Below are 21673 nucleotides of genomic sequence, written 5' to 3' on the forward strand. Positions count from 1 at the left end.
CTGCCCAAACTTAAACCTTGGCTATTGCATTGAATCCTTCCCTCTCAATATCCTATAACTTAACTTGGCAGTTGGTTACTAAATCCAATCCTGGTGCCTCTTTTTTTTTTTTTTTTTTTGCGGTATTGGGGTTTGAACTCGGGGCCTACACCTTGAGCCACTTTACCAGTCCTTTTTTTGTGATGGGTTTTTTTGAGATAGGGTCTCATGAACTATTTGCCCAGGGCTGGCTTCAAACCGTGATCCTCCTAATCTCTACCTCCTGAGTAGGTAGGATTACAGGAGTGAGCCACCAGTGCCCAGCTCTGTCTTTAATCTCTTCCCAGTCCTTTTCCCCTTGTCCTGTCACTTGTGTGTGTGTGGGGCGGGGGGGGGGGGGGGGCGGATAAAAGCCAGGGCACATATTAGGCAAGTGTTGTACCACTGAACCATACCCCTGGTCCCTGTCCTGTCACTATCTAGTTTCTTGCCACCTGCTTCCTAGTCTGTAGCCTGGCCTCCTTTTACCCTCACACATGAGCATATACACATGAGCTATGGCAGGCTGTAGGTGCTATACACCTTCTCCCTCCCTACCACCTGCTGAATTCACTTCTCCTGACCCAGTTCAGCTCAGCCTCCCCCATAAGGCTTGGTCTTCTGTCTTCACCCTTCTCCCTGCCCACAATTCACCCAGTACCCACCCTTTTATCACAGCATTTCTAAAACATTGTGATCCAGGTCTTTTGGAAACAGAAGGGAAGTGGAAGCCAATTATCACAGAGATACCAGGTTGCTATACTTTATTGTAGGTACTTTTAGAGAAAAAAAAAATGTAGAAAAAGAAAGCATGAAGGAAAAGGGGGGCCAGGAGCCTAATGGTGACAGCCATAGTCAAGAGGCTGAGCACCCTGGCTAGGTGTAGACAAAAGGTGGTGACTCTAGGGGAAAATTCCTAGGGGTTGGGGCTTCAGCCTGGAAGGCTGCTGGGCCTGCAAAGTACTGGTAGGGAGGGGGTGTTGGTTGTCTTTGCTGATTAGGGGAGACACCAAAAGAACTACGGGAAAGGGAGGCCATGGGAGGAGATGGGGTAGTTGTTTGCTCCCTGTGTCCCTGATGCTGCCTCCCAAAGGCACCCTCCCATATTCCCCACTGTCCTCGAAGGAGGAAGCTTAGTGGGAGTGGCCCCTGGGATACAGAAGAGAACCTAAGGAAGAAGGAGTACAAGGGGGCAGTTGAGTTTCTTCCTGGCCTTCCACCTTTCTCCCTCCAGCCTCCTCAGTTCCAGATTTTGAGGAAGCTGTCCCAGGAGCCAGTGGCCACAGCCATCCCATCAGCTGTGACCCCCAGGCAGCTGACCCTGTTGTCATGGCCAGAGAGGATGCCTGGGGAAGAGGGAAAGGAATTAGCCCATCTCCCTGTGCCCATTTGGAAAGTAGTGGGGGGAGTGGGAGAGGGCAAGTGGAGCACAATAACACTAGATTAGACAGGAACCCTAGATTGGAGAGATGGGACTCAGCCTCTGGAGGAAATTGGGGGTCTGAAAGATTAGTCCTAGAGAAGGGATTTCTCTTGAGGCCAATTTTTTTTGTCCAGAACTTGGGTTGGGAGTGGGGCAACAGCAGACAGGGAAAATTTGTGTCTGCTGTGAGAAAAGCTGGGGTGTGTGTGTGTGTGTGTGTGAATATGATCAAAGTACTTTATATATATGTATGAAAATAGAATAATGAAACCTGCTTAAGTTGTTTTAAAGGGAGTGAGAAGGGATCAGAAAGAATAATAGAGGAGATGGAACTTGACCAAAGTACATTATATGTATGTATGAGAATAGTACAATTGCACAATTAAAATATGATAATTTTTAAAAAAGACAAAAAAGAAAAGCCAGGGTCACCTTTGCCAGCACAGGGAAACAGGGAAGGGAAAACCCTTTCATCCAAGGCCTTTGTTTTCTAGATGAGGAAAGCCAGGTCCAGAGAAGTGGCTTATGCAAGGGAACTTAGAAAGTAATCCAACCAAATTAGGCCTGCCTCTGGAGCCTGTGCTTTCCTTCAGTGCCTGGCCTTCTCCAAGAGAAACCAAACTGTGCTTCAACTCCAAACCAGGCTGGTCCTAAACAAGACCCTAAGCTAGGGCCAGGACCCTCAGGGCCCTCCAGCTGTCCCTGGTTCTTAGGTGCACAGCTCCCTGAGGCTGCCCCTTCTGTACCTGGCCCTGAAACCTCAAGCACTCAGAGTAGACTGGACATTCAAGGTCCACAGGTCTGGGGATGACTGTGTAGAAACCACGACATTGGACGGAGAAGTGATGTTTAAAGCAACTTTTGTCTGTGGAACATGATCCTAGGTTAGGAAAAAAGAGGTGCTATTTCTAGGGGGATAGAGTTACCAAGTAACTAAAAAGGTTCCCATACAGGAAGCTGGTAGGAGGGGCATCTGGAGAGGGGGAGGAAGGGGAGACTGAGGCAGATTCTTATCCACTTACCCACACGCTCACACTTCATGGAGTCCCAGACATTGCAGTTAAAGTCATCGTAGCCTGCAAAGAGCAGGCGGCCGCTGAGCGAGAAGGCCACAGACGTGATGCCACAGATGATGCTCTCATGGGAGTAGGCAGTTAGCTCCTGGTCTGCCCGCAGGTCAAACAGGCGACAGGAGGCATCATCTGAGCCTGTGCAGATGGCCTCCCCATTGGGGAAGAACTGAGGGTACAGGTAGGAAGGGGTTGGGGCTCAGACCTGAGGCAGCCCTGCCCTACAGTCTGCTGTCAGGCACCCTCCTGTGGCTCAGGACAAGCTGCTTCTCTCAGCCTCTCTGCCTGGCCCTTCCCTGGCCTGCAGTGAGAGGCAGCCAGCCCTGGTGTATCTGTTTACCACTGACATTTATCACAGCTAGCTTCGTGCCTAAGGATCTCCTATGCCCCTCACTCCAAGCACTGCAAGTAGGTATCATCGCCATGTTGCAGGCAAGAGCACCAAGCCTCTCCCAAGAAATTGCCCCAGTCTCCTATGACTGTACAAGTGGGCTGGGGTCCCACTGCATAACCTGAAACTCATCATGAGGAATAGCAGATACACTCAGTTGGAGGGACACTATAGAAAACTGGTGTATAATCTCCAAAAATGTCAATGTCAGCCAGGTGCAGGTGGCTCACGCCTGTAATCCTAGCTACTTGGGAGGCAGAGATCTGGATGATCACGGTTTAAAGCCAGCCAGGGCAAACAATTCATGAGACCCTATCTTGAAAAAACCCATCACAAAAACAGGGCTGGTAGAGTGGCTCAAGTGGTAGAGCACTTGTTTAGCAAGTGTGAGGCCCTGAGTTCAAAACCCAGTATTGCAAAAAAAAAAAAAGAAAAAAGTCAATGTCATGGAAGAGAGAAAAGTAGAAAAATGGTTCCACAGCTAGGCATGGTGATGTGTGCCTATAACCCTAGCACTTGAGAGAAATCATACTGTGGGGAGCTGGAGGAGTGGCTCAAGGGGAAGAGCGCCTGCCTAGCAAGCATGAGGTCCTCAGTTCAAGCCCCCATACCACCAAGAAGAAAAAAATATCATACTGTAGCTATGTTACAGAAGGGCCTTTTTGTTATTGCTGTTTTTTTTTTTTTTTTCAGTACTGGGGTTTGAACTCAGGGCCTACACCTTGAATCACTCAACCAGCCCTTTTTTTTGATGTTTTTTTTTTTGAGCTAGGGTCTCACAAACTATTTGCCTGAGCTGGCTTTGAACCACGATCCTCCTAATCTCTGCCTCCCTGATAGCTAGGATTACAGGTGTGAGCCACCGGTGCCTGCAGGCACAAGTATTCAAGGGACAAAGATGCATAATATCTGAACCAACTCAAAAGACCTGAAAAGGGGCTGGAGGTGTAGCTCTGGCAGACCACTTACCTAGCACAAGGAAGGTCCTGGTTTGGATCCATAGCACCACAGGGGGAAAAAAGTGTGTGTGTATGTGTGTGTCCAAGAGAGCAAAATAAAACAAATGTGGCAAAACGTTAACAGTAAATTTAAAGGACATGGGACTTCTTTTTGTTAGTATTGCAGCTGTTCTGTGAGGTGAAATTATTTCTAACCAAATGTTAAAAAGAAAAGGCTTAGGGGAGTGTAGGAGGGGGTGTGTTGTAGATGTGAGGTAGTCACAGAGGGGACACAGGGAGGGGTGCTCACACATATGGCGTTGATGTCCGACTCGTGGCCAGTGAAGGTCTGGCGGCAGGTCCCCTCCCGCACATCCCAGAGCTTAGCGCTAGCATCACAGGCCCCCGAAATGAAGAGTTTGTAGTCAGGAGACACAGCCAAGCTCATGCAGTCACCAGTGTGTCCCACAAACACCGTTTTCTGCTGCCCTGTCTCAATGTCCCACAAAGCACTGCCGGGAGGGAGAAAGGCTGTCACAGAGAAAGTCCACACATGTGGTTCAGGATGGCCTTCCAAGTCCCAGCACCTGCCGTATTCAGCCCTTACCACGTGGTGTCCCCCGAGCTGGTCACAATGTTGTTGTCGTCCAGGAAACGGCAGCAGGAAAGATAACCTGGAGGTGGTTAGGACAGTATCCTGCTGCAGAGCCACAACTCACCAGGGACCTAGACTTTCCTGAACCCCTCAGGATGGAAAGGGAGGGTCTCTCACCCACCTGTGTGAGCTGAGAGCTCCCGGCTGACCTTGACATTGCCCTCACGGGATTTGAGGCTATAGATGGAACACATATTGTCCAGACCCCCACATGCCACAAAGTTCCCTGATGGGGCATAGGCACAGGTCATGACCCAGGAGGAGCGCAGCGGGATGGCGTGTACCTACAGAGAGGGTAGATTTGGGGCAAGCAGAGCCTGAGCTGAGCTTCCAGGTGGGCAGGGCCAGAGCAGGGGGTAGGTATAGTAACCCCAGCAAGGATGTGGTTGTAGGAGATCAGGAGACAGAGCTGGTACCTTGTTGGTGGTGTAAGTATCCCACACGATCAGCTTTCCGTCTTGTGAGGCACTTACCAGCAGCCTGGGGAAAGGGCACCCCATGTCATCCACACCTCTCTTCCTTGCCTTCCCGTCCTCCTCCCCTCTGGTCCCTTCTCAAGCCTCACTTAGAGTCAGTGGCCCAGTGCATGGCATAGATTTTGGCCAGGTGACCCCTTAATGTCCGTCGTGTCCGCATCTGGACTCGTCCCACCACCTCTAGGCCAGACACCAGCTGCAGGGAAAGGGGTATTAGACGTCAGGCGTCTGCCACGGTCACTGATCTGTTCAAGTTCCTGCTGGTCACCAGCCTCTAGGGCAGGCCCCCCCAAACCGGAGTGACTTAGACTCCTACAGAATGCAGACTCTTCATGGCTAGTGGCATGTTAAATGGGATAGCTAAGTGGTTAGCAATCTTCTCCAGATGGGGGAAGGGGGAGTTTCTTTGGGGTAAATACTCCCACCTTTATCAATTTCAAGCAACCCCTGTGAGGTCACTGAACAAGAACTTGGGATGAGACCCACACAGTTGACCTTCCCAAGTGGGTGGAAGCCTGCTTTCACACATCACTGCGGCATGACCAACTGTCACCATGACCTTGAACTGCACCTGCTGAATTTTGTCCTACACCCCCTCCTTTTTTTTTTTGGCAGTACTAGGGATTGAACTCAGAGCCTCCCACTTGCAGGCTAGTGCTCTATCACTTGAGTCACTCTCCCAGTCTCGTCTATGCCCCTGGAATGCCAGCCAGCCTTGGGCTGGTGCTCCAGAAACCACAGACTTGATTTGCTATTACTTGCTTTGTTATCTTGGGAAATTACAGAACCTCTCTCTGATCCCGTTTCCTCAAGATGTAAAATTATATCAAGTTAGGTACTTAAGCAACTTAGCCCAGTACCTGGCCCATGATGTTTACTATTACTACAAACAATAAGATCCTGTCAACTCTAAGAAACGCCAGTATTTTATGTGTCACCAAGAAAGAAAAAGTACTCCCAATCATAATCGTAAGTCATCACTTATGTTGGATGCACCTTGAGGTCAGAGATATTTAAACATGAAGAAATGTGCACCTTAGAATTGATGAAATACAATCTTAGAAAACTAAAATCTAGAAGGGTGTCATGATTTGCAAAGTCCTCTCACTACCTCTGTGCTCCAGGAGCAATTGTCGTCTCTCTTGTTTAATGGAACAGCGTCAGCATCCCAGCATTCAATACGGTGCCTGGCCCAGAGCAGCTCTCACTAAGTGTTTGTTGAATGAATTCATGAATGTCTTTCCTCACTCTAAGCACACACTGTACTAAAGCATAGGCACCAGTGTGTTGCTGGTCAGAGAGTTCAAGTCCCCTCCCCTCACACGCTGCCTCAGGGAAACAGGTCTCACCTCTGCCAAAGTGGTATCAGCACAGGCTTTCCTGGCATCCTGTGGGGAAAGCAGACATCAGAGAGACCATGGGCAGGGTGGGGGTCGTGGGCCTCAGAGGCTGGTGGGCATGATGCTTTGGGGGTTGGGGAAAGGTTTGAAATGTGAGATCCAGATTCGGAAAATCTCTGGTTACTTATAGGTTACAGGTCTCATGCAAACATGAATCCAGCCCCTTCCCCTCAGGCCACATTCCCTTATGTCCTCAGTTCTGTTTTCTGGGGTCCCCAGTGGGAAGGTTCTGGAGTTACTGCAATCTGCTTCTTGAGCTGCTCCGCTTCCTGCCTCAATTGCTCCATCTCCCCCATGGTGGACAGGTCAAGGGGTAGCTCTGGTTCCTGCTGGAAACATGGGATAGGTATTGGGGAATCCTCCCAGGCCATGTTTCTGTTATTCACACTCTACCCCACTCCTGAGGGCTGGCACCTACTCTGGAAATGATGGGGGGCACCTGGACTCCTCCCCAACTAGGCCCTCCTGATCAGGTACATCCAGTCCAGTTCTGCCTGAGCCCTCCCTGCAGCCCTCAACCCCAGGGCAGAGCCGGGGCCAGCTCCCTCTTACTTGGGCTCTGGCTGGACCTCTCCCAGGTTTTCAGGCGCCTCTTCACTCTCTCAGCTGCGACTCCTGCCCGTCACCTGCCCCGCTTTGTTGCCAGAGGAGCTGGCCTGGCCTGGCCCCGACTGGGAGGGGGGGGGCACTGACAGGGAAGGGTAAGGCCAGTGATGACAACGTCAGGCAAATGAAATCAGCTGGCAGAGGTGGGGGGAGAGGACAGGGAGGGAGGGAGGCGGTTTCCAGAGACTTGGGCCTAGCCTGGAGGAAAAGTAGGAGCAGAGATTGGGCTAGTGATTGGAGCAGCCCCTCACAAACAGCCCTGAGCAGGGGGAATACAGGGGTGCCTCCCTGGTCAGTCTCTGCAGGCAGAGATAAGAGCATCAGGCCCCACGGATCAGAGCAAAGCTGTGAGGATTAAGGGTTGGGGTTTTGGAGGGGAGCAGAGCAACAGAAGCAGTCACAGCCCTGATGGCCCCCTGGGCCCTGGTCCCCACCTGTGGTCATGATCTTGGCAGTCAGAGCCTGCTCAGTAACCAGGATAGAAGCCAGGACATAAGGGTGATAGATGGCCCTATTGTCAATGCCCTAAACTGTGTTCCCTGGCTGAGGGTGGTGGGGGAAAAGGGCTGTGAATCTGGGAGGGTACAGACAGGAGCTGAGATTAGAAGGGACTGATCTGGATAATCCTTCTTCTCAACAAACCCTAACCAGCTGCCTCTGGGCCTGATCCTGCATGGGGGAGAGAGGTAGAGGGGATCCAGAGAGGCTGGACAGACCTGCCCCTGCTTTGGGCAGAGAAAGATGACAAAGGAAAGGTGACCCCAGCCCCAGCTTCCAGGCTGGGGTCAGGCCCCCTGCTTGATCCCATAACACAGGAGGCTCTGCTGGGGCTGTGAAAGCAGGATCCAGAAGGGTCAGGCTGGCCCTCTCAGGCAAGCTCAGGGAGGGAAGGCAGAGCTTAAGAGTTGAGGCCCAAGGAGCAGCTGTGGGGGTGGGGGTCTTGGTTGATTTGCATGAGGGAGCAGGTGGCTGAGATTTCCCTGACAAATCACAGGTTCTCACGGCCCAACCTCTGGGAGGCCCAAAGACACCAGTCTCCTCCCAGGCTGGCCACAGTACCCCCATCTCCAGCCACCACAGAAACTGTGATACACCGCTGGGTCCTGGCTGAGAGTCTCTACATTCTTTATTGCACAGGCTGGGTGAGAGGATGAGGTTCTCTCTCCTTTATTCCCACTGAAGCAGTCAGCCTCCCACCCTTGCCATTTCCTTTCATAGAGGCATGGTGTCCTCTGCCTGCCGTAAGGCTACGGGTCTGTGAGCTGGGGCCAGCCCAGTGAGCTCTAAGCTACATCTGTGCAGTGTTCTCTGAGTCCAGGCTCAATGGCCCTTGTCCTTTGTCCCCAAGATGGTGGTGTGCAGGGACAGAGAGCTTGCTGTTGTGTTCCTGATGTCACATCGGAGGTTCTTGTGAGTCGCTTCACAAGTCAAGTGGCCACATCCCCAAGGAGCTGGTTCAGCCACTCACAGCTCCTCTCTGACCCGAGGTGGCTTCCCAGCTTTGTCTTGGACTCGCTGAAACTTGCGGCTGGGGGGTTCTGGGGAAGGGTCCCTGCTAGGCATCTCCCCTCCTTCTTCCTCCTCGTCCTCCTCTTCCTCCTCTTCTGGCTCCTTCAGCAGCTCTTTGGCTTCTGTCCATTCCTGGGGGTAGAGGAGACTCTGGCCCTATCCCCTACAACCACCTTCCCTGGGCTGTCTCAGCTTCACCTCACCCACCAGTGAGTTTCCTCAGTGGCCACCTGCCCACCCCTGCTCCAATTTACCTGCTCCTTGTGCTCAGGTGCCCACGTGTGCCACAGTGCCAGGGCACAGCGCCGGCCCCGTGTCACAGCCCACACACCGTGAGGATTCTCCCCACCAGAGCTGAAGGCCACGAGGCGTCCACAGCGAGGACGGACCTGAGCCTGGGGAAAAGGGCAGGTTCAGTTCCCAGCATGGCCTCTCTCAAAGAACTTGACCCTCACTGTCCTGAGCAGGATGGGGCAGGGAGCAGTGAAGGCGAGCATTCTTGCCCATTAATTTCCACTCCTTAATTAAGGCACTGACTTGGGGCAAAGGAGAACTTAATCTCAACTTTGGGAGCAAAGGTGCCAGACTGAGGCTAGAGCCAAACGGGGCAGGGGTCTCCTGTTGGTTCTCTGTCCTGCTGCCCTGATCTTTTTTGTCTAACCCCTTGAGCCGGGGTATGAAGCAATCTGAAGGAACAAGAGCAGTACCAGGCTCTGCGTGGAAGGGCACAGGCCCTTGAGGCATTTCCACCCCATGAAAGGACTGGATTACAAGTGGCTACGAAGGAAGGAGGTGATTGGGTAAAAATTAAAAATCACTGCCCCTCTCTGCTTACTCATTTGGTAGGCCCTGGTGTCTACCTAGAAATTTCCATGATCCAAGAATAAGGGGGTAAAATACCCAACATTTTATTAATTGCTTATTAATTCTAGACATTGGCTCATTCTTTTAGGTATATTATGTAAATTAATTTTGTAGGATTTTTTTTGGTGGTATTGGGGGTTGAACTCAGGGCCTCATGCTTGCTAGGCAAGCATGCTACCACTTGAGGCACATCCCCACCCTACCCCCGTCTTTGAGATAGCTTCCCTGTGTTGTCCAGGCAGCCTCCAACACCTGGGCTCCAGCAGTCCTTCCTGCCTCAGACTCCTGAGTAGCTCTGACTACAGGATCCACCACACACCTAGCTGTGTTCACTCTCCTTTAGAAAGTGAGGCAAACCCTGAAGGCAGGATCTAGTGTGGGGAGCGGTCATTTAAAGATTTAAGTCGGGGAAGCTCAATCTACCCCAGAGGGAAGAACCCTGAAGACAGCCCAGGGATCATGAAGGCTGAGAGGCGGGAAGAAAAGGGTTAAGGTGGCCCTAGCCATTTCCCTGCATTTGCCTCTGAGAAGCTTCTGTTTTGAATCTTGACTCCCCAGCTGGGCCCTCTGTCACCCCCACATACACACCTACCGTGACAGTGAGGGCATTTGGTTGCGTGAAGAACAAATCCCCACCCTGAAAGTCATCATTGAGGTAGAGGAGGCCACTGTGGAGGGAAGAGGACAGGAGGCAATGAGACCCCACCCAGGTCTTTGTGGTCTTTGTATGTCTGCCTGCCTGTCCCTGGAACAGCCACCCACCTATAGTCTCGATAGGTGTAGGCTGGGGGCTCCCGCCAGCACTCCCCAGTGTCAGGTTCCAGGATGCAGTTGTCTGCATGCACAGGATGACTCAGGTCCATGCGCTGCTCTTGCTCTCCTAGTACACAAAGAGGTCTGGTGAATGCCTCTGTGCCTTGCCCACACATCCCCTGCAGTCCCTGGGATCACAGTTGGCAAGAGAAGCCTGGTGTCACACCTGGGCAGGGCAGTCACGGTCTTTTCACGTCAAGACCAAATCTCACACAGGTTGGGGGTTCTGAGGTTGAGGAGGTGCGAGCAGGGGTCCCTGGTGGTTACCTTCTATGGCACTACGGCACACCAGGTGGGTGAAGGAAAGATGCAGGGGCCGCTCCGGAGAGAAGTAGGCCTGGGTCAAGGTCCGCACTCGCTCGCTCACCTCCAGGAGCAGCTTAGCACCCTGGCTGCCCACAGTCCCAGCCCTGGCCAGCTGAGGCAGGAAAGGAAAAAGACAATGGAAGGTGGTCCCAGCCCCAGGAACCTGTCTCCACTGCTGTCTCCACTGCTCCACCTCAATCTCCAGGTGTGGAGTCTCAGCAATCTAGCTCTGCCCATCAGCTATGTCCCTCAGTCTGTGACAACACCCAAGGCCCCAGGTCTCAGAACACCAAGGACTCTGGTAATATCAGTCCCAGGAGAACTCCTCCACAGAAGTCCTGGCCCGGTGCCCAGCCTCCATCCACCCTCTTCTCCAGCTCTGATCATCAGACCAAGCCACAAGGGCCTTCTCTCACCTGCGCAGCCTTGAGTACTGTGAGCCCTTCAAAGTGTTCATGGGGGGTGTGAGGGGAGCGGCGACCACGATAGCCAGACCTGGCTCCAGCCCCAGCTGCATCCTAAACAGAGAGAGAGCGTTCACAGTGCAGTCACCTCAGCCCACCTCACTGCCCACGGGACTATGTGACCCCCCCTCCAGCCTTCGAAGGTGATTTCCCTTCCTGAGCTGCGGCCCTTTTCCAGAGAAAGTCCTGGTTGTCTGGACTATCACTCTCTGGGACAGGTCTGGTACCCCCTTAACAAGGGGACTATGTGCACAGAGCTCTGTAGCTTCCTACAGCCAAGGAAGGGCCTCGGAGAGGGTAAGGACACCATGAGAGGGGAGGCAGAGCTGCAGACTTGGGGTGGGAAGGGCTTGATCACCAGACCCTGATAAGCTGGGAATGGAGGATTCCTTTTACAAACAGGACCCTAACAGAAGTCTACCAGTCAGGTGATGCACTGACCTCTTCCCACTTGACATTTCTTGGAGAACCTACAGACTCCATGATTCTGCACCTTGATGTTGGGTCCCCATCAAACAACCACCTACATCACAGCTCTCATCACCTGTAGGTTGCATGCTACTGGATGCTTACAACTGGGATCACAACGTTTCTTGATGAATCTTGGTTTAAGTACTACTACCTAGTTTTTCCTAAATATAAATCTCACCTTGGAGAGATCACCTAGTCACTCAAACCATCTAACCTTTTACCCTCTTCTTCTTATTATTGGCAGTACTGAGGTTTGAACTCAGGGCTTCACAATTGCTAGGCAGGTACTCTATCACCTGAGCCACTCCACCAGCCCTTTTTTGCATTGAAAATTTTTGAGATAGGGTCTTGCAAACTATTTGCTTTGGCTGGCTTTGAACCCTGACCCTCCCAAGGGCTAGAATTGCAGGTGTGAGCCACTGGTGCCTGGCTGGGACTGGGGTTTGAATTCAGGGCCTCATGTTTGCTAGGCAGGTGCTCTACTGCTTGAGCCATTCTGCCAGCCTCCCCCCCCCCTCCGCTGTGTGTGTGTGTGTGTGTGTGTGTGTGTGTGTGCGTGGTTTGGGGAGTGAACCCATGCATGCTAAGCAAGTGCTGTATCCCTGAGTCATACTCCCACCCTCCCATCCCCAAACTTTCTTCTTTTTTTTTTTTGGTAGTACTAATGTTGAACTCAGGCCTTGTGCTTGCTAGGCAAGCACTCTCCCACTTGAGCCATGGCCCCAGCCCTTTTTACTCTATTTACTCAGATAGGGTCTCACACTTTTACCTAGCCTCAGCTCATGATCCTCCTACCTCTGCCTTCCACATAGCTAGGATTACAGATATGTACCACCATCACCACATCTGGGTTGTTGTTTAAGGTAGCGTCTTGCTAACTTTTTGCCCAGGCTAGCCTTGAACTGTGATCATCTATCAAATAGTTGAGATTATAGCTATGAGCTACCACACCTGGCCTAAACCTTCTACTCTTTTATTCATCCATTCAGCACATTTGTACTAAGCACCTATGTGCCAGGCACTGTTCTAGGCATTGGAGACACAGATGTAAACAAGAAAAGGTCCCTGCTCTCATGAGTGTTATATTTGGAGAGAACCAAAAAATAAATAATAAACCACGTTAATTCAGATGATGTGTAGAAAATTAAAACAGGCTTACAATCTTGAGAATGCCCAGGCAAGGGTTAGGGAACAGCTAACTGAAGAGGTGACATCTAAATTGAAACCGAATACTGCAAAGGAGCCACCTGAATATCTAAAAGGGAAACATTCCAGGTGGAGGAAACAAGTGTGAAGGTCCTGAGGCCAGAATGAATTAAAGGTGAGCAAGGAATAGAAAGAAAGAAGGTTCAGTACTTGGGAGTTATCCTTGACTCCTTCCTCTCATCATTTTCCACACAGAATTAGTCCTTAACTTCTCTACTTTGATTTTCTAAGTATTTCTCATCTGCTCTCCTCTCTTCACTCCCTTGAAATGAGGGTCCTCCTATGGCCTCATTGAGAACCTCCTGGTTTCTTCCCACTGCAGTCTATACTCAGCCACGAGAGGGCTCCACGGGTTCTACAGGATGCTGACTGTACTTGCAGGTGCTTCTTAAATCCTTCAGCAGGTGTCCACCAACTCCCAATAGAAGTCAAACTCCTCCATAGGATTCAGAAGGCCCTCTCCTCCCCCTGCACCACCTCCTGATAAACTACAGCCGAATGACAATAGCAACATCCAACACTGAGCACTTCCTACATTGTCCTAAGAGCTCTACCATGTGCTAACTCATTTAATGCTCATTAAAGGCATTATTACCAATACTGGCTTATAGGCGGGGAAACTAGGCTCAGAGGTGTTCAAATAAATTACCCAAAGTCACATAGGTAATAAATGTCGATCCTCACTTAACTCCTGTGTTCTACTGCAGTTCCCAGAATGCATCTTGTTCTTCCTTCTTCCTCTTTGACGTTCTTTCCCTTCTCTGCTTTGTTTGTTTGGTTGGTGAGATAGTTGCCTAGACCAGCCTCAGACTCCTGGTTTAAGCCATCTTCCTGCCTCAGCCTCCAGAATTGCTGAGACTACAGAGAGGGCCACCGTGCCCCTCTTCCTGGTCAAGACTTGTTTAAGAGGCTGGAGGTATGGTTAGTGGAAGAGCTCTTGCCTAGCATGTGTGAGGCCCCAGGTTCAATCCCCAGCATCACAAAAACAAAACTATACTGGTAAAGTCTAAGCTTGAACACCACCCCTCAAGTAAGGTTTCTATGACTTTGGACTTCAGCACTTCTATTTGAGTGAGGACACACTTGCTTATTAAACTTACCACCTGCTCTGATTATGTGTTTCCATGTTGGTTTCCCTTCTTTATACATGAAGCTGGTGGAGTGGGTCAAGTGGTAAGAGCACCTGCCTAGCAAGCATGAGGCCCTGATTTCAAACCTCAGTGTGGACAAAAAAAAAAAAAAAAAAAAAAGGAACCATCTTTATACGTGAGCTCAAAGACAGCAAAGTCTGCATCTACTTCCCCCTGGAATTTAGTTTCTAGTATACATAGGTGCTCCCTAAGAGTTCGTGTTGGATGAGTACTAGCCTAGAATGACAGACTCAATCTGAGTGAGGGTCATTGAGGAGACACAGATGGAAAAAAGAAAACTGTACGTCAGCCAAGCCCTGAACTCTCAGCTAACGAAAGAACCCTTACCTGCACACCATCGATTTCTATGCCCTTGTGAGTTTTTTGTTGTTTGTTTGTTTGGTGGTGGTACTGGGGTTTGAACTCAGGATGGTGTAAGGTAGGTGCTCTACGGCTTGAGCCATGTCCCCAGCCCATTTTGGTTTGGTTATTTTGCTTTATGCGCAGGCTGGGACTGCCATTCTCCTATTTATGCTTCCTGGGTAGTTGGGATGATTGGTGTGTACTACTGAACCATCTCTTATCGGTTGAGATGGAGTCTCAAAGACTTTTTGCCTGGGCTGGCCTCAAACCTCAATCCTTCTGATCAGTCCTTCCATGTAGAGAAGCCTGCTTTGCAAGCAGGAAGCCCTGAGTTCCTAGCCCCACCAAAACAACCAAACAAAACAAAACAAGGTCCCTCTTTCAGTCTATTGAAAGTGTTTTTCTGGGCTGGTGGAATGGCTCAGGTAGTAGAGTGCCTGCCTAGCAAGCACAAGGCCTGAAGTTCAAACCCCAGTATTGTCAAAAAAAAAAAAAAAAAAAAAGGAAGAATAAATTCTGCTATCACTTTCACTCCAACCCACCCCCCAAAAACAACAACTACAACAACAAAAAAGCAAAGAAATATCCACCCCATGTCAACTAAATTAAGAGCAAAAGGAACTTTTCTGCACTGACCCCAGGGGAAATTCAGAACAGGCAGAAGGGAGGAGGAGCAGGTGAAGAGAAGAAGCTGGAAGCCAGGCCTGAGGGTCCCTGAGTACCCAGCCGGACTAGGGGCCGTCCTACCTTGGCCAGCTGCAGCAGTACCCCGCACTCGGCCGGGGTGAGCAGCCCATCCAACACCGCTCGCTCCGACCCATTCAGTTGTGTGGCATCATGGGTCAGGGTCACTCCCTCCAAGAGGAGGACGTCTGCAGGGGAAAGGACAGGGAAGAGGTCACTGAGGACCTCCTGAGGGGCAGTCTCAGCAGTAACTGGCAGCCCCCAGGCCCTCCAGGCTCCTGCCTCATTCCCCCTCCCCCAGAACTCACCCTTCCAGTAGGTCAAGGACTTCAGCTGTGGAGGCTCGTGGTCCCAAGGCCTCGTCTCTTGATCCTCTCTCAGGTGTGAGAGACATCCTCAATTGATGCACAGGGCAACCCAGACCCAGACTCCCAGTACCCCTTCCCTCTCCTGTGCCCTAAGCCAGCCACCCCCATGTCAGGGCACCCCTTACCTGAGCTTTTCCCTCAGTGCCTCAGGAATGAAGCTTACTGGGGTCCAGGAATCCTGTGACAGTAAAGAAAAGCATCATCGCCCGCCAAGCTCATCCCCTGACTCCCTCATGTTTGACCACATTAAGGTCCTCCTGCTTCCAGAGAGGGAAAATGGAGGTACAGGAAGCCCTGCACCCAATGTCAAGGTTACTCACTGTAGTGTCTTGGGCACTAAACCAAACTCTGTAATAATAAACAACAGCTTACATAGCACTTACAGTTTGCCAGGTGCTATTCTTTTTTTTTTTTTTTTTTTTTGTCTTTTCTTTTTTGGTGCTGGGATCGAACCCAGGGCCTCACGCATGCTAGGCAAGCGCTGTACCACCGAGCTACATCCCAGCCCATGCCAGGTGCTATTCTAAGAGCTTTATACGTAGAAGTGAAATTTATCACTTAAAGTTCACAATAGTCATGAAACAGTGCTAATGTGCTCATTTTGCAGTTGAGGGTCCCGAGACACAGAGAGGTCAAGTAACATGGTCAAGATCACACAGCTGGTAAATGACTTATTTTTATCCAGCAGTTCTCAGTCAGGGTGTCCCTCCAGGGAACACTAGGCAATGTCTACAAACATTATTGACTGTCAGACTCAGGGTCTGTCTGTTCTGTGTGCATGGCTGAACATCCCACAACGCATAAGACGGCCTCCTTTCCCTTCTCCCACAAAGAGTTATCAGGTAAGTAATGATTTGTGTGTGTGCATGTGTACACTGGGAATGGAATCCAGGGCCTTGCACACACTGGGCAATTGCTCTACCACTGAGCTAAACCCCAGCTCCAAAAAGTCAATAGAAAACTGCTCCTTTGGGAAGGGTGCAGGGTCTCACAGCTGTAATCCTGGCTACTTGGTAGTTGAAGATTGGGAGGATCCAGGTTCCAAGACAGCCAGAGTAAAAAGTTAGTAAGATGTCATCTCAACAAAAAAAAAAAAAAAAAAAAAACGGCATGGTGGTGCATGCCTGTCATTCCAGCTACAAGAGAGGTATAGTGGTCCAGGCCCACCAGGCAAAAGATGCAAGACCCAAGAGGCCAGGCATGGTGGTTCACACACCTATAATCCCAGCACTTAGTAGGCAAAAGCAGGAGGATCACAAGTTCAAGGCCAGCTGGGCTACATAGTGAGAGTCTGGCTCAAAAATCAAAAACAGCTGGGTACCAGTGGCTCATGCCTGCAATCCCAGCTACTCAGCAGGCAGCAATTAGGAGGATCTCAGTTGGAAGCCAGCCCCAGGCAAACAGTTCTTGACACCCTATCTCAAAAAACCCATCACAAAAAAGGGCTGGTGGAGTGGCTCAAGCAGTAAAAGCATCTGCCCAGCAAGCGTGAGGTCCTGAGTTCAAACCCCATTGCTGTGGGAAAAAAAAAATCAAAAACAACCAAAAAAACCCCCACGAGACCCTACCTGAAAAATAGCTAAAGCAAAAAGGGCTGGGGTGAAGGGCTGGGGTGTGTGGCTCAAGTGGAACAGCACTTGCCTAGCAAGCATGAGACCCTAAATTCAAACTCAATTACGCCAACAGAAAAGAAAAGAAAAGAAAAGAAAAGAAAACTGCTACAGGTGCAGTGGCTCAAGTTTGAGACCAGACAAGACAAAAAAGTTTGAGAGAACCCCCCCATCCCAATCAATGACTACCCAGGGAAGCATAAATAGGAGCATCATGATCCAGGCTGGCTATGGTATAAAGTGAGACCCTAGTTCAAAAAGCGCTGCAGAGTGGCTCAGTGGTATCTAGCAATACTGCCAGAAAAAAGAAAAGAAAGAAAGAAGGGAGGGAGGAAACTGCTGCTTTAAACTAGACAGTGACAAGTTGAACTCTGGAGCATGCTTGTGGCAGAGGGAGAATCGACATGTAGTCTTGCCTGAGCCCCATGCCATCCTTCACTGCAGGCACCCTGTACACTGCCTGGGAAACTGGGATGCCAGGCTTCTTCAAGCCTCCAGGGCCTAAAGGCAAGTGGGAGACTGGCAAACGTCAGTGACCTAAGTGTAAGACATCCCTGCTCCTCCCTCCCGGACAGCACTGAGGGGTGGCTGGATGCGAGAACAGCGCAGCTACTCACGGGGTCCTCGAAGCTAGTACCCAGGTGCTCCATGGCATAGTAGAGCTGTCTCTTCTCCCCTAGGGACCGCAGGATGAAACGCTGGATATCCTGAGTGGGGCGAAGCGGGCAGTAGAAGAAATGGAGAGACAAGAAGATGGGAGGTGAAGGCTGGAGAGCAGGCAGCCTCAGGTTCTAGGGGAGGACTGCAAGCTCCCCAAACCCTTCACAGTGCCCTTCACTGTGCCTCAACTTTCAGGGTGTCTGGGCTCAAAGCCAGGAAGGAGTGTGTGTGTGTGTGTGTGTGTGTGTGAGAGAGAGAGAGAGAGAGAGAGAGAGAGAGAGAGAGAGGGAGAGAGAAAGTGCAAAAGTGTATGAGTGCACATGTGTACGAACACAAAGTGAGGGCAGGCAGGAGTTAGGTTAAGGGAAGGGAGGAGGCAAGGGGCTGGACTCATGAAGAGCAGGGCGTTGAGGCAGAAGTCAGACTTGAACTTGGAGTTTCCTTTGGTGGCTAGAAATGATTGGATAAGAGGCCAGAGTGGGAGCGGAGTATGAGTTTCTTCTCAGGTGTGTTGGTTTGAGCTAGACCTACCCCAAGGGTAAGTGAGGAGAGGAGGTTACCTCTCTTGGTCCAAGGCCGGGTCTCGGCTCTCCTAGCTCAGCTTGGTACTGGGTCAGAGCACTTTTGGCTGCCTCATCTTCCGGGTAGAAGAGCAGGACACTGAGGACATTTTCCACGGCCTGAGACAGATTCCCCACTGGAAATGGAGGGGGGGGCAATAAAACAAGGCAGGAGGACAGCAACAACTGGAGAAGGTCTACCAAGACCATCCAACCAACTCCAAAAGCCCCCAGACCACCTGGCAGATATGCCCACCCATCTCTTCTTTCAGTAGCTTGCTCAAACATACCTTCACTGGCAGAGCTCAAAGAAGAGGAAGAGGAGAAAACAAAGCAAGGTGAGAGAAAGCAAGGGCAGGAGGAGCTACATGACCCATCTCCTGGGCTTTTCACAGTGGCGCCAAAGAAGGAGAGCAAATTAAGAGTCTTCCTTCTGAAGTGACGGTCCCCAAGGTCCCTGACAGTGAAACTATAGATCCAGAGACAGGAAGATGAGGCTCAAGATACCATCAGAGAGAAGTCATCACTCCCCATTTCCAACTCCCAGAGCCCACACTTCCCCAGCTGACCTTGAGCATGGGCCTCATACAGCCGCCTCAGCTGGCTAGGAAGGAAGTCGGGGACAGGGAAGCTGCGACCAGGACGGGTGGCTGTGTCGGCCACACAGCGCTGCCGGCACTGCAGGACCCGAATCCAGTGCCCTGCAGAGGACACACACAAGCCATCAAGCTTGTACATGGTCCTCCCTGGCACTCATACCCTCCTGCAGACACATTCCTAGCCCCTCACCTGCAATGGCCTCATAGAGTCCAGGGCTGCTCCCAGCCTCTTCCTCTTCTGCTCCCTGCTGCTCCTCAGGCCCCTCACAGCCTGCACGGCAGCTCTCCATCTGAGCCAGGCTCGCCTGCAGGGCCTCCTCTAGTCTGGGCAGTGCCAGTCCTGCCTCTTGGCGCCCCAATAACTCCAGGCCAGTATCGTAGGCTGCCTGTGAGGAGAGGGGAGCAGTCAGTCACCTGAAATTCAGGGGAGGGTACAGAACAACAGTGGGAAGTGAGAAAAAGGGGAGGGGCATTAGTCTCACTTGGGGCCTGAATTCTATGTCCCCCTGCACCTTGGAAAGGACAGATATGACCTCAGAATCAGATTGTTAGAACATCAGATTGCAGTGACCACAGAGGAAGGAAAGTAAGTCCTAGGACTCTCAGCAAAGCCACTGAGGACCAGTACCCAGATCCGCTGATGCCCAAACTGCACAGGGTGGTAGTCCTGTGTATCCAGTCAGTTGACTGCAGGGGCAGGACTGAGGTGGTGTACAGGGTCTCACCCAATGCGTGGGTGTCTCCAGGTCCCGGAAACTCTGGGGCCGAACCCCAGACATTCGTCTGTACTTCGCCATGTCCTCCCTCATCTGCAAGTGTGTTGGGTTTGCTACAAAGAAGGTGTGTGCTGCAGCTGCTGCCAGGTCTAACTTCTTCAACTGAGGAGTCAGAGAGATGGGAACATCAGATAGGGCTGTTAGACCTCTGTCCCTTCCCAGACACACACTCTGGTTCTGAGTGTGCCAGCTCCCAAAGTCTGTGGGAGAGTGATCAATCAGGACTGTCCCACCTCCCAACCTGCGGAGTCTCTAGAAACCAAAATGTAGGAACTCTCTCTCAGGAGTCTGCTACCTAAGAAAGGGAGGTCCGAAAACTTTGGAGTGGGTGGGACATGGCCAGATGGCCCCAGAGGATCAGGAGACAAAGTAGAAGTGATGGCTAGGTGAGGTGGGAAAGTGGGGAAGACCTGAGCCACTAGCAAAACCCACAGGTCTCTAGGACCCTGAGCTGAGGTGTGTGTAACCAATGCCCCTCCACCCTAGCCACGTAGGCATTAGCCACTATCCAGGTCGCGGTAGCTGGGCAGTGTCCCCTACCATAGCCCCAGAGGCCGCCCTCGGGGGCCCTCAGCATTGCTTTCTTCCCCTAGCCTTTCCGAAGCTCCCTCCTGCCCCAAGAGAAGGCTCACATTCAAACCCTACCGGTACCCCTGACACAAACTTCACACATGCCTCCTCCCATCCTTTGGCTGGTTTCGCCTCCACCCCCACGCTGCTTTGCATTCCAAGGAGAGGCTTCGCTGAGCGCACATAGGTCTCAATAAGTCCTACTAAAATAAAACTGCAGACCTTCCCCTCCATCTTTGATCTACTCCACCCCCATAACCTCTGCATTCCAACTTGGCTCCCACTGTCTCTTGGCTATCCTTTTGGGACCCCTACAGTTCTGATGGGACCTACTCGAATGTAGAGATCTCTTGTAGCACCCTCCACAGCCCCACCCCGAGTCCCGGCCGTGAGCATCCTGCCCTCTCCTGGTCAGCTCTAAGTAGGACAGCAACTAGGGGTAGGGGTAGGACCGTCGCTGGCTCCCGTACCTGGTAATAGGCCCTCTGCAGGTAGTTGTAGGGCTCCCGCCGGCGGAAGGCATTCCGCAGCGCACTCCCCACGCGGAGCCGCGCCGCGCCCCCGGGGCCCAACTTACGCGCTGCGCACCGGGTCAGGCAATCGGCGCGGCGGAGCGTGGCGCGGAGGAGCAGAGTCTCCCAGGACCCCGGGGGCTCCGGGGCGCCGAGAAGCTGGGCGGGAAGCGCGGCGCCCGGCTCGGCCGCGCAGCTTGCCCCGCAGTCCCGCCGCGTGCGGCCCAGCGCCGCCTGGCTTCGCAGCGCCTCCCGCAGCAGCGCCACGGCCCGCGCCCAAGCCCCGGCCGCGTAGGCGCGCAGCCCGTCGGCGTAGAGCAAATCGGGGGCCTGGGGGAGCGCTCCTGGGGACAGTGGGGCCAGGCCTGGGGGCTCGGAGGGCTCGGGCGACCCCGGGGGAGGCAGCAGCAGCAGTAACAGCAGCAACCGGAGGAGCCGGAGCATGGTGCCAGAGTCGCCGAAGGGAAATGCGGCCGGCTGCCGAAGGGAAATGCGGGAGCCAGGAGGGAGGGAGAGAAAAGGGGGGAAGGAGGGGGAGGGAAAGGAAGGAGAGATGGAGAGGAGGAGGGAGAGGAGGTCAGAAGGAATAAGTGACTGAGGCCTAACGGGACCCAGGCCGAGCCGTAGGGAAGGCCAATGTGAGAGACGGAGACAGAAATCAAGGAGCCCAGTGCCACGTCTTAAGACGAGTGGGTCTAGGATAGGTGAGAAAGGGAAAAAAAGGGAGAGGAGGGCAAAACGGGGGAAATTGGAGCAGGCTTGGCACCTCCGTGAGGGCCAGCGCCCGAGGCCCATGTTGTGCGGGTAACTGAAGCTGTTTCTCTACATCCTTGGGCCCAGAAGGAGTGTGGACGTCTCCCACATGCTCATCTACCCTCCCATCCCTTTGGAGAAAGAGCTTGAGAGTGTAGCATGGAGAAGGGTCAACTCCAGGGATGGGATACCGAGTCAGGCCTCAACCGTTTACTGACCCAAAAGTGAGCCCCTTGGATGGATTTTGGGGAAGCAAGCGGGTTGAGCACTCAAACCACCTCCACAAATCTGAACAAAGATCTTTCACAAACCAACAAACTCAAGGGTCTCTCCATGTCCCACCCCAGCATCGTATGTGCATAACCCTGTCTCTGCTATGTCTGTCTGCATGACAGAGTACGATGATTTCTCCATGTGCCATTCTGTACTTCTGTCCTCTGCCCCATTCCATTTTGTCCTCTCTGAGCTCCTCCACACA

The 21673-nt window shown here is 52.0% G+C and overlaps 2 protein-coding genes across 4 annotated transcripts; both read right to left on the bottom strand.

Annotated features, from left to right (window-relative positions):
- Positions 1-833: 833 nt before the first annotated feature.
- Positions 834-8004, bottom strand: Gnb3 (G protein subunit beta 3). 2 transcript variants are annotated; one of them, XM_020158213.2, is made up of 10 exons: positions 6924-8004; positions 6611-6697; positions 6321-6359; positions 5061-5167; positions 4912-4975; positions 4617-4779; positions 4448-4514; positions 4151-4352; positions 2464-2680; positions 834-1364 (listed from the first exon to the last, which is right to left on the bottom strand). In XM_020158213.2, the coding sequence occupies exons 2-10, from the start codon at positions 6665-6667 to the stop codon at positions 1258-1260; spliced, it is 1023 nt and encodes a 340-aa protein (XP_020013802.1). In that variant the 5' UTR covers positions 6668-6697; positions 6924-8004; the 3' UTR covers positions 834-1257. The 2 variants fall into 2 exon arrangements, with proteins under 2 accessions (XP_020013802.1, XP_073932275.1); XM_074076174.1 differs by lacking the exon at positions 6924-8004 and having other exon boundaries at positions 6611-6795.
- A 74-nt stretch (positions 8005-8078) lies between these two features.
- Positions 8079-21072, bottom strand: P3h3 (prolyl 3-hydroxylase 3). Of its 2 annotated transcripts, XM_020158212.2 has the most exons (15): positions 20401-21064; positions 19310-19462; positions 18775-18970; positions 18555-18686; positions 17986-18122; positions 17383-17472; positions 15281-15333; positions 15096-15163; positions 14851-14975; positions 10886-10987; positions 10431-10581; positions 10113-10230; positions 9943-10018; positions 8741-8881; positions 8079-8618 (listed from the first exon to the last, which is right to left on the bottom strand). In XM_020158212.2, the coding sequence occupies exons 1-15, from the start codon at positions 20884-20886 to the stop codon at positions 8442-8444; spliced, it is 2205 nt and encodes a 734-aa protein (XP_020013801.1). In that variant the 5' UTR covers positions 20887-21064; the 3' UTR covers positions 8079-8441. The 2 variants fall into 2 exon arrangements, with proteins under 2 accessions (XP_020013801.1, XP_073932270.1); XM_074076169.1 differs by lacking the exon at positions 19310-19462 and having other exon boundaries at positions 20401-21072.
- Between the last annotated feature and the right edge of the window lie 601 nt (positions 21073-21673).

This window comes from Castor canadensis, chromosome 6, assembly GCF_047511655.1.
Source record: "Castor canadensis chromosome 6, mCasCan1.hap1v2, whole genome shotgun sequence".
In the NCBI taxonomy this organism is placed as follows: Eukaryota; Metazoa; Chordata; class Mammalia; order Rodentia; family Castoridae; genus Castor; species Castor canadensis.